Genomic DNA, 15,816 nt, shown 5'->3' on the forward strand with positions numbered 1-15,816 from the left:
GCTGGCTGCATCATTGTGGATGCCCAATATGTTCCTCTTAATTAGATCTACAGGCCTGACAGATTTAGGCTCAATCTCCCCCCCCCCCCAATTATATTTCATTAGGAGTTACATGCCTAGTTGTTTCATTTTGTGATGTTAACAGTCATCAATGATCATTGCTAGATTCATTAATTCATTAAGGACTACAAAATGGTGATATTCTGAATCTAGCATATTGATTGATATAGATATATCAATCAATATGCAATATAGATATAGATATAGATATTGATTTCAGAAAGGAAGGGAGAGGGACAGAGAGAGAGAAACATCAGTGATGAGAGAGAATCATTGATCGGCTGTCTCCTGCACACCCCCTCCTGGGGATCGATCCCACAACCTGTGCATGTACCCTGACCAGGAATCAAACGGTGACCTCCTGGCTCATAGGTCAATGTTCAACCACTGAGCCACACTGGCTGGACCCCTCTGCAAAGAGAACATACCCTTATCAACTACTTGCTTACCTCTAGTGCAAGTTTATTCAAGTAAAATAGGATATATAGCCGAAACCGGTTTGGCTCAGTGGTAGAGCGTCAGTCTGCGGACTGAAGGGTCCCAGGTTCGATTCCGGTCAAGGGCATGTACATTGGTTGCAGGCACATCCCCGGTAGGGGGTGTGCAAAAGGCAGCTGGTCGATGTTTCTCTCTCATTGACATTTCTAGCTCTCTATCTCTCTCCCTTCCTTTCTGTAAAAAAAAAAAAAAAAAAAAAAAATAGGATATATATGTTTCATTCTCCCCCTTTAATTACTATTTTACAAAAATGCGTTTGTCTCCAAGCATCTTCCAAAGGTGGCCAATGAGGCTGTTTTCCTTGTTTGGTTTATAAGTGAGGACTGTACTGGGTTGAATAGTGTTCTGGAAAAGTGTCTTTCAATACATACTTTTGTCCCCTTTCTCCTTTCACTGAGAACGACCCCACGCTAGTAAGTGACCTCAATCTGTTGAAATAATGCACCAGGCGCCTGGAAAGATCCCTTGGGTGGGAGCCTGGAAACTTGCATTTTCTCAGCATGGAAGCTGAGCTCACCTGTTCAAATCCACCCACCCTGCCAAGCCTCCACGGGGGTGAGCACAGGAACAGAAATGATTTCTGACCAACATTGTGCATCCCTGTGTCCATCCTCCCTTCCAGCATCATCATCCCGTTGCCTCATTCTTCGGGTTGCTTGTGGTCCATAGTGAAAGATTGCTAATTATAATGATGATTGATGGTTTCATTAAAGGTGCATTCGAAGGGCTTCAGGGTTCCGCTTAGGAAAATGGCGACCACTTCCCGCGCGCCCTCTCTCCACCTGGGACCGTGCGGGATGCTGGGCAGACCTGCTCTCCTTTGTTTCTCACAGAGACTCTGCAGGATGGGACTCCGGCCCTCACTTACAGACCAGCTGAGAAGCTCAGGAACTGGAACCTGGCTCCCCTGTGCTTTTCTTACCAGGTTCACCTGGAAGGAAAAAGGCTTTTCATTCATTCTTTCATTCATTCATTCCTTTTTCTGCTCTGATCACAGAAGGGACGATTGTTGACAGATTCCCCGGATCCTGATGGTCAAAGGTGAATGAATTTCCCTATTTGCCTCAACCTCTTTTCTCCTTCCTGTAGGAAAACACTCTTCACACGGACTTATAATTAGTTCTGCCCGTTAGTTTTTCAAACCATATAATTAGCAGGTCTTCCCACAGATGCCAGGAAGTTGAGGGGCTGAGTTCAAGGCTATCTGAAGCGGCCAGCGGATTCACCAACCTACTCGGTGGCTCGGAACTAGTTAACCTGGATAGGTATATATTAAGCCGGAAGTCTTGTTCCCTTTCCTTTGCACTCTCTTTGGTCTCTCATTATGTCTAATTACAACAGGCTTCTCACCTTGCTCAGTTTAGTTTTGTGGAATTTTGTTTGTCATTGTTTATGGCACTTAAGCGGCTTGTTAAAAAGGCCTCAGGGATTCAATGGCAGTTAGAGACACAGGAATGAGTGGCCAGGGAACACACACACACACACACACACACACACACAAGCACACCCCTCAGATCACCACAGCCCATCTGGTCTTGGAGCATAATTCTAATAAGTAGAACAGCCAATTCTCCACCTCTGAAAATCTGTACAGGCTTCAGAATAAATCCAGCTGATTTCCAAACCTATTTATTCATTGTTAGATTGTTTGGGGCAATTTTTTCCTTGAAGACTCTAGCCATTAAAATGTTTCAATTAAAAAAAAATCAATAAAATATATTTTAAAAAAATAAAATAAATAAAATGTTTCAATTATTTTCCTAAAAACTGTATAAAGGCCCAGCTGGTGTGACTCTGTGGTTAAGCATCGGCCTTTGAACCATGAAGACCGGGTTCGATTCCTGATCAGGGCATGTGCCTTGGTGTGGGGCGTGCAGGAGGCAGCTGATTGATGATTCTCTCTCATCACTGATGTTTCTGTTTCTCTACCTTTCCCTTCCTCTCTGAAATCAATAAAAATATATTTTAAAAAACTATGTAAAGAAGTTTTCATTTTGCTTTTTTGGAAGGATAGCTTGAAAAGATAACAGTTCAGCAGCATGTGCTGTGGGGTCCTCAGACAGTACCCACTGTGCACTGAAGGGCGAAAACAGCTTACAAGAAAAGGGAAGTGAGCTTCTCATGTCAACAACACCTGTGGGAAAATATAAGGCTGAAAAATAAGGGAAACTAAAGGTTTACACAAATACTTTGAAAAGTATCTTTATATATAAAAGCCTAAGCAAGTAGATGACCAGACAACTCAATGACTGGTTGCTATGACCTGCACTGACCACCAGGGGACAGACACTCAATGCAAGAGCTGCCCCCTGGTGGTTAGTGCACTCCCACAGTGGGAGAGCTGCTCAGCTGACCGATGGGCACCAGACACAGGGCTCATGGCTGGTGAGCACCACTGCAGTGGCACTAGCCTCTCCCAACTTGGACTGACGGGGTGCCAGCCTGCAGCAGGCTCAGCGGGGCCAGATGACCAGGAGTGGCAGGCAGGAGTGGCAGGCGGTGTTGGACTGCTGGTTTCCATCCAATCCCTGCAGACCAAGCCGAGGGACCCCACTGGTGCACAAATCTGTGGAGTTTCTTTAATAATAAAACTAGTCCAAGGCTAAAAACTCTAAAATATTTATTTAAGATGGTCTTGACCTGGAATACAATGGATAGGAAATATAGGATGACTGAGCATTCAAGAGTACAATTCTTTTATACAGTGGACATTTAAAGAAAAACAATAGCCCTCGCTGGTTTGGCCCAATGAATAGAGCATAGGCCTGAGGATTGAAGGGTCCTGGGTTCGATTCCAGACGGGGGCACATGCCCGGGTTGCAGGCTTGATCCCCGGTAAGGGGCGTGCAGGAGGCAGCAGATCAATGATTTTCTCTCATCATTAATGTTTCTCTCTCTCTCTCCCACTCCCTTCCTTTCTGAAATCAATAAAAATATACATGAAAAAAGGAGAGAAACAATAATGCTAAATAGATTATAAATAAAACAAAGATTTTAAAAAATGATTTTGAATGCAAATTCATTTCACGGTAGAGAATTTTAAAAGGACTTTTAAAAATTATTGCTAACTTGCCGAAGCTCGTTTGGCTCAGTGATAGAGCGTCAGTCTGCGGACTGAAAGATCCCAGGTTCGATTCCAGGCAAGGGCATGTACCTTGGTTGCGGGCACATCCCCAGGTGTGCAAGGGGCAGCTGGTCGATGTTTCTCTCTCATCAACGTTTCTAGCTCTCTATCTCTCTCCCTTCCTCTCTGTAAAAAAATCAATAAAATATATTAAAAAAAAATATTGCAAACTTATTTTGGGGCAAAGGATTTTTACATTTAGATCCATTTTCACACTTGCTTCCTATCCTTGCTACCTAAAGGACTTAAGACTTGCATTTCATTATCAGTAAAACTCTTTTGTCCCTCCTGTACCAAATGACCAGACTTCCTCCTTGGTAGGCAGAAGTTAAAACATAAAATACAACACAAACCTTTGTAGGAACCTATATGCTTAAGTAGGAATGTAAAAACTCATTGTTGCTGACACCGATTTGGCTCAGTGGATAGAACGTCGGCCTGCAGACTCAAGGATCCCAGGTTCGATTCCAGTCAAGGGCATGTACCTTGGTTGCAGGCACATCCCCAGTAGGGGGTGTGCAAGAGGCAGCTGATCTATGACTCTCTCATCGATGTTTCTAACTCTACTCTGTATCTCTCTCCCTTCCTCTCTGTAAAAAATCAATAAAATATATTTTTTAAAAAAGAAAAGAAAAAGAAACATGGATCAGAGAGAAACAGATCAGCTGCTTCCTGCACACCCTCCACCTCCACCTGGATGTGCCCGCAACCAAGGTACATGCTCTTGACTGGAATCGAACCTGGGACCTTCCAGTCCGCAGACCGACGCTCTATCAACTGAGCCAAACCGGTTTCGGCAATATTTTTACTTTTCATATCAGGGGCTTTCACTTACATAAAAAAGATAAAAAATCAGACTTTATATAAGTGGACGCTGAACGGGAATGGCTGGGACCACAAGCGTTGTACAGGGGGCGAATGTGCTGTCCGCTGGCCCCCAGAAGCTTCGCTTTGCTTGCTTTTTATAATTGCGTTAGACACATAACATAAAACACACTCTCCTCGTGTTATTTTAGGCGCACAGGGCTCCAAGCGCGGTCAGGGTTGGGCCCCTCTTCCTCGCCTCCCTTTGTTGTCATTCTCTGGCTCGCCAGTAGGGGGCGGCCCCAGCCAGCGCACCGGCCGCGCTCCCGGAGGCACGGCCCACGCATGCGCGCCTCACCTGCGGGAAGGTGGGCGGGGCGGGGCCGGGGGCGGCGGCGCGCAGGCGCGGCCGGCCATTGTGACGTCAGGCGGGCGGCGGGCGGCGTCTCCCCGGGCGCTTCCCACAGGGACCGACTGCCCTCCGGGCCCTCCCTGCCCGCCCGCCGCCTCCCGCCGCCTCCCGCCGCCTCCCTCGCCCTCAGCGCGCCGAGCGCGGCCAGCGGCCGGGCGGAGGCCGGGGCCCGCGGGCCTGTCGGAGGGCGGCGGGCTGAGGCGCCGGGGCTCGGGCGCGCGGCGGGCCGGCGGCGGGCGCGGGGCTATATGGCGGCGGCGCTGTCGGGCCTGGCTGTCCGCCTCTCGCGCTCGGCCGCCGCCCGCTCCTACGGGGTCTTCTGCAAGGGCCTGACCCGCACGCTGCTCATCTTCTTCGACCTGGCCTGGCGGCTGCGCATCAACTTCCCCTACCTCTACATCGTGGCCTCCATGATGCTCAACGTGCGCCTGCAGGTGGGTGCGCCGCGCCGCCGCCTCCCTTCCCCGGCCGCCCCCTCCCCGGCCTCCCCGGCCTCCCTTCCCCGGCCGCCCCGCGCCCGCCGCCCCCTCCCCGGCCTCCCCGGCCTCCCTTCCCCGGCCGCCCCGCGCCCGCCGCCCCCTCCCCGGCCTCCCCGGCCTCCCTTCTCCGGCCGCCCCGCGCCCGCCGCCCCCTCCCCGGCCTCCCCAGCCTCCCTTCCCCTCCGCGGCCTCCCCGTCCCCGGTCCCCAGCCTCCCCGCGCCCCGCCTCCCCCTCCCCGGCCTCCCCGCGCCCGCCGGCCCGCCCCCCTCGCCGGGGCCACAGGGATGCTGCGGGCCTGGATGCTGAGTGTTTGTCGGGCTCCGAGCATTTATTTCTCTGCAGCCCCGGCTGCGGGAATGGTCACCCCCGATCTGCGCACACGGCCGGGGGCGGGGAGGGGGCGGCTGGGCGCTCGCCGGGGCTCAGGGCCTGCCGCCGGGGCGGGTCCGCGGAGGGGCGGGGGCGGGGGCGGGGTGGGGATGCTGCGGGGAAGGCCTGGCCCTGAAGAGGACATTTTGCCCGAAAAGTGACACATTTGGTTTGGGGGGAAGGGGTGCGGCGGGGGGCTGGAATGGTGGGTTGTTGTAGTTCCCAACCTTAAGAAGCCTCGGAGAAAAATTACCCTTGAAACTGAACCCGGGTGAATGAATGTTACCGAATGTTCTGGTAGATGCATCTCATTGACCCTGGCCGGAGGTGGGAGGGGGGTGAGGGTGAGGATGAGGGAGAAGGAGGTGGAGGAGGTGGAGACACGGAAGGTCCAGAGGCCAGCAGCAGGTCATATGTGAGCCCGCGGAGGGACACACACACACACACAAACACACACACACACACACACACACACACACACACACGGCACCCCGGAGACCACCGTGTTAGAAATGACATCTCTACATCCTTGAATTACAGGCGCCTTTTAATCTAGCGGAACAAAAAGTCGTCAGGTTGAGAATGATTTCTGCCTAAGTGTGTTGTCATACTGACTGTGAAAGGAAACTTAGTACACGATGTTGAGAATTAGTTTTGTGCCATTAAAAAGTCACCGTTCTCTTTGTGCACGGCCTGCCTCGGCCAGGCCACCGTGGCCACTCGCCTGGCCCACCACGCGGCCCCCCGTCTGCGTTCCCGCAGGTGGGAGGCATGTCCTTCGTCACAGAAACAGAACCAGCACAGAACTCCGCATTGCACACGGAACGCACACCTGACTTCTCTTCCTCTTTTTGGACAGCCTCCTAGCTTGTTTGTGGCTTCCTGTTCTTTTGCACACTTCCCGACCTGCCGATCTACCGTCTGTCTGCCTGCACCAAGCCCAGGACGTGCAGTTTTTAAAAATATGTTTTATTGATTTTTTACAGAGAGGAAGGGAGAGGGACAGAGAGTTAGAAACATCGATGAGAGAGAAACATCGATCAGCTGCCTCCTGCACACCCCCCGGGGTTGTGCCCTCAACCAAGGTACATGCCCTTTACTGGGATCGAACCCGGGACCTTTCAGTTCGCAGGCCGGCGCTCTATCCACTGAGCCACGCCGGTCAGGGCCATTTGCAGTTTTGGGCCGCCTTGCGTGCTCTCCCCCGGCTTTGGGCGCTGGGGCCTCTCCCCCTCAGCTTTCCTCTCGGAGAGGACCTGTGTGGTCACCAGCCCTATGGACGTGATCTCTCCATGGCGGGAGCGCCCCAGGCTTGTTTGTTTGCGTGCGATAAGGAATTAAGGGATCCGGATCTCCCACTGTTTGTAAGGCAGTGAAATACCCGGCAAAGGTTATTCCAGTACAGATTTCATAACGAGGAACCTACATGCTGATGGTTGAGGGGGAGTGCATTTCGAAGGAGGGGGCGGCTCTGCCCCAGCTGGACAGTCAGGAGAGCTGGGCGCACCGGTCCCCGAGCCCATCGCAGTCGCTTGGTGGACTTGATGTCACGTGACAGCCCAGGTGCAGCACAGCTCTAGTGCATCATGGGAGCTGAATGCTCTGCGAGGCCACTGGGGGCCCTTGCAGTGGGGGCGAGGGGCACACAGGTGGTCCCCGGGACCTCGGAAGGGCTCAGAACAGCGTGGGCTGTTAGGTTTGCTGCGGCCATGCCACATGCTGAGGGGACGGAGGGAGCGGGTCTCTTTCACTGTAATGGTCACATCTGCTACTTTAATTCCCCTGCAGGCTGAGGGGTTCTGTTCGTTTGTGGAAAATCACTAAGGGACCTGAGCTGAGGGTTTAAGTGTTGGGCCTCTGCTAAAGGGAAGTGCAGCGGAAAATAGGATCTGAGTAAAGGGGTCAGCCTGGCTCACCGCTGTCCTTTCACTCAGAGCCCCGTCCTCGTCCCCTCCATCCCCGTCCCCTCTGTTCCCCGGGCGCGCTGGAATCTGCTTTGCAAGAAGGAATGAAGGACTCCATCCCCCAGGTTTACTCAGAACTCCTGTGGAGGGCAGGGCACATTTTAAGGAGGTTGCCATCTCTTTACTGTGAAAGATGATTAAATGAGAAAACAGCTGCAAAAGGTTTATAAACCGAGAAGGGTTATGATCTTAAAGTGCTGTGTGTAAGCAAGCCTTAATCAAGAGCCATTAGCATCCTCCTTATGTGTACAGAATCTGAAATTCGTGGCAGTAAAACCTGAGAATTCCTACGAATTGAGAGAGTGGTCAGAGCAAGGTAGGAAACTGCGCTGAGAACTATTGTAATTGATAAGCCCTGTGGACACCTCAGTTACGTGGCTGTGGGAAGAATCAGGTGTCTCAGCCCAGCTCACCCAGATTCCTATAACTGCTAAGAGGGAGGGAATTAAAAAAAAGAGCCAAAACCGGTTTGGCTCAGTGGATAGAGCGTTGGCCTGCGGACTGAAAGGTCCCAGGTTCGATTCCAGTCAAGGGCATGTACCTTGGTTGTGGGCACATCCCCAGTAGGGGGTTTGCAGGAGGCAGCTGGTCGATGTTTCTCTCTCATTGATGTTTCTAGCTCTCTATCCTTCTCCCTTCCTCTCTGTAAAAAAATCAATAAAATATATTTTTTGGGAAAAAAGAGCAGTTGGCGAGCAGAAGGCATGAGCAGGTTGATGATAGCCGTCAGACTGCCTTGTCAAGTGCCCTTGTGTTCCTGCGATGCCACCCTGCCCTGTGCTGACCAGGCCTGAGCACCTCCCTTTGCCCTCCCTCTTCTCATTCCGTTTCTAGCTGCTCTGCATAGTCTTCTCTTTCTGAATGCCTGTCTAAATCCGTAGCTCCATAAGCTCCAATGTTCACCTCTCACCTGAAAACCCCATCCATTCATTCCAGCCAGGAAGAGAGTTCAGGAAGGCAGATAGGGCTGGGGAAGCAGTTCGTGGGGACCTCACTGAGAAGATGGCCTTTGAGCAAAACTTGGAAGGAGGTGAGGGCTTCAGCCTTAGGAACTCTGGTCAGAAGAGGGCTGCGCTTTGCACAGAGAAGGCCCTGTAGCTGGCGGGCCAGAGGGAAGCTGGTCATTGAGGAACAAGGTGGCAGGAGCCCGCAGGGCGTGGCTCAGTGGTTTAGTGTCAACATAGGAACCAGGAGGTCAGAGTTGGAATTCCAGTCAGGGCACAGGCCTGGGGTGCAGGTTCAGTCTCCAGTAGCGGGTGTGCAGGAGGCAGCTGATCAATGTTGTTTCTCTCTCTCTCCCTCTTCCTTTCTCTCTGAGATGAATACAAATACGTTTTTTAAAAAAGAAGGTGGCAGGAGATCAGACTGAAGTTGAGGGGAAGCTCACGTGGTGTCTTAGAGGCACTGAAAGTACTTGGCCTTCCACTCTGTAAAATGACCTCAGGACAACACCTTCAAAAATTAGTAAAGACTCCAAAACCCTAGTCCCAGGGTCAGGGCAGTTTGACATGAATTTTATTCTGTTGCTTTATTTACATCAGGTTTCTAGAAGGGGGAGGGGGGAATTATAGACGATTAAGAAAACATTATAAAAGCTTATAAGCTTTGCAGAAGATGCTTAATGGACCAAGTGAAAAGCAGGAGTTCAGTTATACATGGTTTGTTCTGGCTTCTGAGGTAGTCAGCAATTATATACTTGGGGATGTAAATACCAAACAGGAAGCATAGAAGTACTATGGGATCTTTTCTGTCAACTGAATGGTTAATCATAAACTGAAACACTTTCAACCTGGTAAGATCTGAAAGAGGGCTACAGTGAACACCTGTGTCCTTGTCTCAAGTTTATTTTTTAAATGTATCTTTATTGATTTCAGAGAGGAAGAAAGTGGGAGAGAGAGAGAAACATCAATGATGAGGAAGAATCATTGATCGGCTTTCACCTGTGCGCCCCACACTGGGGACTGAGCCTGCAACCAGGCATGTGCCCTGACCAGGAATCGAACCCTGACCTCCTGGTTCATAGGTAGACGTTCAACCACTGAGCCACGCCAGCTGGACTAATTTGTGTGTGTGTGTGTTTTTAAACTGATTTTAGAAAGAGAGAAACATAAATTTGTTGTTCAACTTATTACACATTTATTGGTTGATTCTTATATGTGCCATGACCGGGAATCGAACCCACAACTTCGGTGTGCTGGGACAACACTAATCAACTGAGCTACCCGGTCAGGGCAGGTTTTTAAAGTCTTACAAGTGCAGGCTGATATTAAATTATGAGTTAGATCGATACGTGCTATGTTAAAACGTATCCACCACATGTAAGTAAAGAAAAGCACGTGTAGCCAGCCAGTGTGGTCCAGTGGCTGAACATCTACTTATGAACCCTCTTCCTTTCTTAAATCAATAATAAAAAAAAGTTATATATATATAATTTTTAAAGAAAAGCAAAACAAGTTTAAAGCTCTTATTTTTTTCATATTAAGAAAATAAAATGAAGGTGGGCCCTAACCTTATATCTTACATAAAAATTTACTCAAAATGGATTAAAGACCTAATCTTAAGAACCAAAACTAAAACTGAGAAACCACAGGGGAAAATCATGATATTGACTTTGGCAGTGATTTCTTGCCAAAAGCAGAAGCAACGACAACAACAAAAAATTAGGCTTAATCAAAATTAAAACTGTGCATCAAAGAACACTATCAAGAGAGTGAGAAAGACAACTCACAGAGTGGGAAGAAGTATTGGCAAACGCTATCTGGTACTGATGAATATCCCGATGTAGAAAGAGCTCAGCTCAACAGCAATAAAAACAGCCCAGTTCTAACCCTGGCAAAGGACTGGAAGAGACAGCTTTCCCCTGCCCCTAACCGGCGCGGTGACGGCGGTGAGTGGCCAGTTACCCAGAAAAGGCAGACGCGTCCATATGCTCTGCAGATGCCCTCGGCGGCGGTCACTGCGCCCTAGCACTCTGCCATGATCGCTGCTGTGCTTTGGCTGCTCTGGGTGGGTTGGTCAGAAAGATGCTGGTGCTTTTTCACACATGGGGTCCCCCAATTCGGAGAGGGCGTGGCCCCCCTCCAGCGGGACTGCTGGCCTGGGAGGTGTGAGCCGGCACCGGGTGCTGGGACGAGGAAGGGGTGGTGGCTCCGAGGGCCGTGTGAGGGACGTGCTGGATGACGAGAGGGTGGCGGGAACTGGTGCTGCGGTGCGTCCTGTGGCCATGATTCACTTGCTGCAGAGGACGAGTCCTTCCTGCTTGGCTGAAGCTGGGAGCAGGTGCGGAGTCAGTGTCAGCTACACCCGGCCCGATCGTTAGTCACGGTGCCAGCTGTTAGGTGGGTGGTGGTCACTCTCAGCAGCGGAGGCAGGGAGGGTCCTGCCGGGGGTTTGCGCCCAGCACAGGCAGGACCTGCTCCACGCGCTGGCACCGCCCGCCCAGCAGCCTGCTCGGTGGCCCCGTCCTGCAGGCCCCGGGGAGCAGCCTGCCAGCGGAGCGGAGAGGCTCCAGGCCGGGGTATTTTTAGTATCCAGACCGGCAGGTTCCGAGGCCATTAATAGCGCAGGTCAGGTCAGTCAGGGAAGGGAAGGGAAGGGAAGGTGCCTAATTGGGTCAGGCCATTGTCCAGGCCAGCTGCCCCTCGGGAGGGGTGTCTATGGAAGGTGACTTCCGTGGTGGCTCTGAGGACCTGGCCGCCCCAGACGGTCTTGTTTTCTGTGCGCCTCCTGGCTCCAGCTCTGGGTTCCGTTTCCAACCTGTGCCATACATTGGGGGAGGGGAGGGGGGGAGAACTAGTTGGGGAGCCTCTCACAGGCCTGCCCTTTGTCTTCCTGAGTCCTACTGTCTGAGCTTTAATATAGATCCTCCCTCCAGCTGCTGGCTCAGTTTGGGGGATAAGGCTGTGTGTCATGATTTAGGCTGCCTGTTGCGTTATAGGGTAACACGGGAGCGGGAGGCGGTGGCATAGCTGGGGCCAAGGAGAGCTCCTTACATGATCACGTGTGCTTTATTTGTTACAGTGTGATGTACCAGCACATGTGTAATGTAGTGGCATAGACTACAAAAAGTGCTTTACAAACGGCTCGTCTGGAAATTGTATGGAAGTTCTTCCTGGCTCTCAGGATGGAAATGTCAGATGGAAGTGTGTGTGTAGCAGCCTCATGTCAGATGGAAGTGGGTGTGTAACAGCCTCATGTCCGATGGAAGTGTGTGTGTAACAGCCTCATGTCAGATGGAGTGTGTGTGTGACAGCCTCATGTCAGATGGAGTGTGTGTGTAACAGCCGAATGTCAGATGGAGTGTGTGTGTAACAGCCTCATGTCAGATGGAGTGTGTGTGTAACAGCCTCATGTCAGATGGAGTGTGTGTGTGACAGCCTCATGTCAGATGGAAGTGTGTGTGTAACAGCCGAATGTCAGATGGAGTGTGTGTGTAACAGCCTCATGTCAGATGGAGTGTGTGTGTAACAGCCTCATGTCAGATGGAGTGTGTGTGTAACAGCCTCATGTCAGATGGAGTGTGTGTGTGACAGCCTCATGTCAGATGGAAGTGTGTGTGTAACAGCCGAATGTCAGATGGAGTGTGCGTGTAACAGCCGAATGTCAGATGGAAGTGTGTGTGTAACAGCCGAATGTCAGATGGAGTGTGTGTGTGACAGCCTCATGTCAGATGGAGTGTGTGTGTAACAGCCTCATGTCAGATGGAGTGTGTGTGTAACAGCCGAATGTCAGATGGAGTGTGTGTGTAACAGCCGAATGTCAGATGGAGTGTGTGTGTGACAGCCTCATGTCAGATGGAGTGTGTGTGTAACAGCCTCATGTCAGATGGAGTGTGTGTGTAACAGCCTCATGTCAGATGGAGTGTGTGTGTAACAGCCTCATGTCAGATGGAGTGTGTGTGTGACAGCCTCATGTCAGATGGAAGTGTGTGTGTAACAGCCGAATGTCAGATGGAGTGTGTGTGTGACAGCCTCATGTCAGATGGAGTGTGTGTGTAACAGCCTCATGTCAGATGGAAGTGTGTGTGTGACAGCCTCATGTCAGATGGAGTGTGTGTGTAACAGCCCAATGTCAGAGAGCAGGCTGTGGAGGCTCAGAGCCACTGTCTTCGCTGAGCTGGAGTTTCTGCTAACAGAACTAAGTACATGGTTTTTAATGAACTTACTGAAGAACCAGAAGATCTTTAGCAAAAAGTATATTCTGTCCTCCTTAAACACACCGTTACTTCATTGACTCTGTGGATGGGGCCTTATTAAAACGTGTAACCCAATTCTGGGACGGCCTCGTCTTCAGAGCAGGACTGAGTCCTTGTGCAAGGACGTAGGAGAAGTGGTTACAAGCGAATTTTCCTGAGAGTTGGCCCATATTAAATGACCTGTTTTCCTTAAGACTTTTTTAAACCTACGGTATATTAAAATATATTAAAGGCATGTTAGGGAATGCTTCCATTTCAGGAAAATAGTTCAGTCTTAGTATATTTCAAATTAGTAAACTAAGTGTAAGATTTGACATAATACAGTTTGGAAGTTAATTTGAGAGAGTCTGTCAAGAGAAGTTGATTATATTTGACTTGGTAAATTTTGAAAGTATTGTTTTGAGTTGTAGACAGAATTCACACTTACAAGAATTGCATCTCTTGCCCTAGTCGGTTTGGCTCAGTGGATAGAGCATCAGCCTGCAGACTGAAGGGTCCCGGGTTTGATTCTGGTCAAGGGCACATACCTGGGTTGCAGGCTTGATCCCCATAGGGGGTGTGAGGAGGAGCCAGTCAATGATTCTCTCTCATTGTTGATGTTTCTAGCTCTGTCTCTCTCTCCTTTCCTTTCTGACATCAATAAAAATATATTTAAAAAAAAAGAAGAAGAATTGCATTTCTTGCCCTGGCTGGTGTGGCTCAGTGGTTGAGCATCGTCCCATGCACTGAGAGGTTACTGGTTCAGTTCCTGGTCAGGCCACATGCCCCAGTTTCGGGCTTAATCCCCAGTAGGAGGCATGCAGGAAGCAACTGATTGATGGCTCTCAATCCTTCTCCCTTCCTTTCTGAAATAAAATAAAATAAAAAAGAGCCCTAACCGGTTTGGCTCAGTGGATAGAACGTTGGCCTGTGGGCTCAAGGGTCCCAGATTCAATTCTGGTCAAGGGCATGTACTTTGGTTGCAGGTACATTCCTAGTAGGAGGTGTGCAGGAGGCAGCTGATCAATGTTTCTCTATCATCAATGTTTCTAACTCTCTATCCCTGTCCCTTCCTCTCTGTAAAAAAATCAGTAAAATGTATTTAAAAAAAATAAAAAAGATCTCCACCTCTTAAAAGTTCTCATCACAAGAACAAAAAACAACAACACACCTCTAACTATGGTGATGTATGTTGATTGTGGTGATCATTTTGCAATATACACAGATACGGGATGTTGTACACCTGAAGCTTATAGAATGTTATGTCATCTATATCTCAACTTAAGAATGATTGCACCTTCCATTTGCATATTGCTTTATGTTTTCCAGTTGTATATGGAGTAATGGTCACACTGATAGTAAAAAGTTTTGTGCACACCCCACAGATCTATACAGGAATGTATACACACACTTTGCATAATTACAAAGGCAGTGTTTGTTAAAATATATTTCACTTTCAAAATTGAGCTATCAGCTGTTCAAGTGTGTCCCCCAAACATGTACTAGTATATACACTTGGGCTCCCATTATTAATTCCAGTGGGTTAAATCTGAGAAGAAAGAAACATCAGTTTAACTGTCACTGTTAAGGTGTGTATACTTTTTTTTGGGGACATCCTGTTTATATATACTACTTATAAGCCACATATTTTGCTCTACCAAAATATGGAATATGTTATAGAGCATAGAAAAAGTTAAAAGGGGGTGAGATGGAAATGAGCTAAGCAGACATTTGATACAGTCTCCCATGCTCCTTGAGGCGGGGTCACCCATGACTGCTAGAAGGTTGCATGTAGTTTTCGAGGTCTGCCTGAGCTCACTAAGCTGTTTGTCAGGGAACACACGTGTGTAACGCCTCCTTTCGAAGCTCTCCCTCCCTGGTGGCCCTGGTCTCTTGGTCTTTGGGTCTCGGAGATCCCGGCCTTGTGCCCTCAGCATGCCCATGTTCTGTCTGCGTGCGATGCCGCCTCCCGAGGCTGGCCTCAGAGTGCATCCTCCAGCTCTGACATCTCTTGAGATGAGGTCTTTATTATATATTTACTAGAGGCTCGGTACACAAGATTGTACACTGCGGGGAGGGTCCCTCAACCCAGCGTCCTCTCACAGTCCGGGAGCCCTAAGGGGATGTCCACTGACAGCTTAGGCCCGCCAGGGAGTCGGACATCCTTAGCGCTGCTGCTGAGGTGCTCGCCAGCCTTGAACCGGCTTCTGGCTGTACGGTGCTCCCCCTGTGGGAGCACACGGGCCACCAGGGAGAAGCTCCTGTGTTGAGTGTCTGCCCCTGGTGGTCAGTGCCCATCATAGTGACCTGTCATTCGCTGTTGGGTTGCCTTTTATGTAGGATAGGATAGGATAGGATAGGATAGGACGTATGTAGTTGTTGGTTTATTTTGGTTAACCCTAACCCGAGGATATTTTTTCATTGATTTTTAGAGAGAGTGGAAGAGAGAGGGAAAGACAGAGAGGAGCATCGATGTGAGAGAAACACACCAACGGGTTGCCTCCTGCACAAGCCCGGACCAGGGCCTGTGAGGGAGGAGTCTGCAAACAAGGTACATGCCCTTGACCGGAATCGAACGCAGGACTCTTTGGTCTGCAGGCTGATGTTCCATCCACTGAGCCACACGGCTAGGGCGAGATGAGGTCTTCATTAAGCTAGCTGCTCAGCGAAGCCCGTCCACCTCTCGGTGTGTGCCTGTCTGAACGCCCCCCATTATCAGTGAGCGGCCCCTGGTGACCCAGAGCGGAAGCCAGGAGAAACCTGTTACCGCCCCCTCTCCTCTCTGCTCACAGCCCCTCCTCCCTGCTCACAGCCCCTCCTCCCTGCTCCCAGCCCCTCCTCCCTGCTCCCAGCCCCTCCTCCCTGCTCCCAGCCCCACGCAATCCTGTCCCTGAGTGGCATCCCTCCTCATTGGCCTCGTGAGGCTCCTTCC

At 50.2% G+C, this 15,816-nt stretch overlaps 1 protein-coding gene across 3 annotated transcripts in view; it reads left to right on the forward strand.

Annotated features, from left to right (window-relative positions):
- Positions 1–5,042: 5,042 nt before the first annotated feature.
- LOC118710907 (small integral membrane protein 10-like protein 2A) overlaps positions 5,043–15,816 on the forward strand; it is a 74,094-nt gene continuing 63,320 nt past the window's right edge. Inside the window, exon 1 of one of the 3 annotated variants that reach the window (XM_036423710.2) lies at positions 5,043–5,332. In XM_036423710.2, coding sequence (XP_036279603.1) covers positions 5,147–5,332 — 186 coding nt within the window. In that variant the 5' untranslated portion in view covers positions 5,043–5,146. The remainder of the gene's footprint in view (positions 5,333–15,816) is intronic. The other 2 variants (XR_006740643.1, XM_036423711.2) reach the window with 2 other exon arrangements.

The sequence above is a fragment of the Pipistrellus kuhlii genome, unplaced genomic scaffold, assembly GCF_014108245.1.
Source record: "Pipistrellus kuhlii isolate mPipKuh1 unplaced genomic scaffold, mPipKuh1.p scaffold_m20_p_8, whole genome shotgun sequence".
NCBI lineage: Eukaryota > Metazoa > Chordata > Mammalia > Chiroptera > Vespertilionidae > Pipistrellus > Pipistrellus kuhlii.